General features: G+C 45.5%; 1 protein-coding gene across 1 annotated transcript; it reads left to right on the forward strand.

The window, feature by feature from the left end:
* Positions 1 to 598: 598 nt before the first annotated feature.
* Positions 599 to 1,237, forward strand: LOC147606530 (uncharacterized). Its single transcript, XM_086792224.1, has 2 exons — positions 599 to 1,018; positions 1,112 to 1,237. Exons 1-2 carry the CDS (start codon positions 599 to 601, stop codon positions 1,235 to 1,237), a joined length of 546 nt encoding a protein of 181 aa, XP_086648350.1.
* The last annotated feature ends 1,912 nt before the right edge of the window (positions 1,238 to 3,149 follow it).

Genomic DNA, 3,149 nt, shown 5'->3' on the forward strand with positions numbered 1-3,149 from the left:
AGTTTTACCAATGTTGTTTATCATTGTTAATGTTTATCTTATGGTTCTTTCATTCATTGTTTACCGTGTAATTTTCATTCCGTACAAGTTTGTCATATGGTTTTTTGTCCAACAGGCCATGGGTGACTCACCGCCCTACGACTACAGTCCAGATTTCTCATTTAATCCTACACCGCAGGGCATGAGTCCCCAGCAGTTATATGGTTTTCTTTCGTCCATGACTCCAGAGCAGAGAGCCATGGCTCAGAGTTATTGGGGTTCTGGAGCAGGGACATCTGCCTCACCATCTGGATTCCCGACGCCAGTTCCCACACCCGTGGGTACGACAGCAGCTCCCACACCTCATACCACACAGCCTTCCACTCCTGTTACAGCTCGATCTACCACCTCTTCACATAGACGGCACTCACGTAGTAGGTCTTCAGGGGGAGGTTGTTGTGGTGGTAGTGCCACAGATGCTGTGACACCACCACCACGTGAGCGTCGTCCTTCGCTCTCATCTGTTGATAGCACACCCATAGGGTCACCTTCCACTCCCTGGGGTGCACATGACCATGACAACAGCAAGATTTACACAATTAGGAATGGGGCACCAATAATGGATAGTGCAGGGAAGGCAATGAAGACACGCATTCGACAATTGTGCACTATACAGTTTCATGACTCTGTCATGACTAAATGGGATCAGCAAGACAAGGGGAAGAAAAATTATATAAACACAAAGATAAAGCAAGAGTTCCAGCCATCTGACCCTATGAATGTCGTCTCTAATGAGTGGATACAGTATACAGCTCGCATTTTGATGGGGCATCGTAGGTCAGAGGCGAGGGACGCATTCAGAGAGGGGAAGGAGAAACCTGTTTGGCTAGATGACAGGGAGTGGGTAGCCATTGCTCAGGAGCTCACCGAGACACCAGACAGGTTTCAACAACAAAGAGAGGCGGCAAGGGCAAGACTCCAAACAGTAGGGGCTTCTCATCTCGGGAGTGGTGGTTACGAAACCATGCGCCATGAATTCGTAAGTGTTTGTAGCAATTTTATTTATTTAAATGTATGTATGTGGGCTAAATGTTGATTTTTTAAAAGTTATAATTGTTAATCGTGTGTGCAGGAGTTGGCCATGAATCGCCCACCAAGCAGGCGAGAGGAGAAGTACGCTCACAAACATGGCCTTGTGGCCTTGTTTGAGATGCTTGAAGAAGAAGGAGAGACCGTCAATTGGGAGGCATTACCATGATGTAAGATGACCTTCAAACTAATGAAATATGATCAAAACATTCTTGAGTATTAATGTTTAATTTAATTTCTTGTTTGTCGATCAGGAAAATATGCAAACGAGCACGGTTGTTTTTGTGCTCTATTGTAGACAGAATGGTGCTGTCTGTTTGTTGTTGTTGATCCTGCTCATTGCAGGCAGCTAGGCAACAGCCAGGCAGCACTATTCTGCCCAAAAAAAAATTTCTGCTACAGCGTCGGTATATGCCCCGGTATCAGCGTCGGTATATACATTGGTGTAGATGCCGGTTTACGCCTCGGTATATAATCCGGTATAGACGCCGGTATATTCGTCGGTATATAAACCAGTATAGATGCCGGTTTAAGTGTCGGTATTATCCCCGGTTAGCGTCGGTATAGGCGCCGTTATATGCGCCGGTATTATCACCCGACAGTTATACCGACGCTACGATACCGGCACTTATACCGACGCTTATACCGATGACGAGACTTTTTTAGACCCCGTTAAATAGCGCCGGTACAAGCCCCGGTATTAGGCTAATATGTAGTAGTCTCGGTAAGGTGATGAGTTTGGTCTAGACTAATACCGGCGCTTATACCGGCGCTATTTAACGGGGTCTAAAAAAGCCCCGTCATCGGTATAAGCGCCGGTATAAGTGCCAGAACCACAGCGTCGGTATAAGCGTCGGGTAGAAATACCGACGTCTATACCGGTGCATATACCGACGCTCACCGGGGGTAATACCGACGCATAAACCAGCGTCTATACCGGTGCATATACCGTGTTATATATCGGGGTGAATACCGGGGTATATACCGATTAAAATACCGAGATATATACCAATGCATATACCAACGTCAGTACCGGGGTATATACCGACGCTGTAGCAAAATTTTTTTTTTGGGCAGAATAGTGCTGCCTGGTTGTTGCCTAGCTGCCTGCAATGAGCAGGATCAACAACAGCAAACAGACAGCACCATTCTGTCTAAAATAGAGCACAAAAACAACCGTGCTCGTTTTTATATTTTCCTAATCGACAAACAAGAAATTAAATTAAACATTAATACTCAAGAATGTTTTGATCATATTTCATTAGTTTGAAGGTCATCTTACATCATGGTAATGCCTCCCAATTGACAGTCTCTCCTTCTTCTTCAAGCATCTCAAACAAGGCCACAAGGCCATGTTTGTGAGCGTACTTCTCCTCTCGCCTACTTGGTGGGCGATTCATGGCCAACTCCTGCACACACGATTAACAATTATAACTTTTAGAAATCAACATTTAGCCCACATACATGCATTTACATAAATAAAATTGCTACAAACACTTACGAATTCATGGCGCATGGTTTCGTAACCACCACTCCCAAGATGAGAAGCCCCTACTATTTGGAGTCTTGCCCTTGCCGCCTCTCTTTGTTGTTGAAACCTCTCTGGTGTCTCGGTGAGCTCCTGAGCAATGGCTACCCACTCCCTGTCATCTAGCCAAACAGGTTTCTCTTTCCCCTCTCTAAATGCGTCCCTCGCCTCTAACCTACGATGCCCCATCAAAATGCGAGCTGTATACTGTATCCACTCATTAGAGACGACATTCATAGGGTCAGATGGCTGGAACTCTTGCTTTATCTTTGTATTTATATAATTTTTCTTCCCCTTGTCTTGCTGATCCCATTTAGTCATGAAAGAGTCATGAAACTGTATAGTGCACAATTGTCGAATGCGTGTCTTCATTGCCTTCCCTGCACTATCCATTATTGGTGCCCCATCCCTAATTGTGTAAATCTTGCTGTTGTCATAAATCTTGCTGTTGTCATGGTCATGTGCACCCCAGGGAGTGGAAGGTGACCCTATGGGTGTGCTATCAACAGATGAGAGCGAAGGACGACGCTCACGTGGTGGTGGTGTCACAGCA

Source organism: Cibotium barometz, chromosome 57 (assembly GCF_041138505.1).
Source record: "Cibotium barometz isolate CiBa-2024 chromosome 57, ASM4113850v1, whole genome shotgun sequence".
Classification (NCBI taxonomy): Eukaryota; Viridiplantae; Streptophyta; class Polypodiopsida; order Cyatheales; family Cibotiaceae; genus Cibotium; species Cibotium barometz.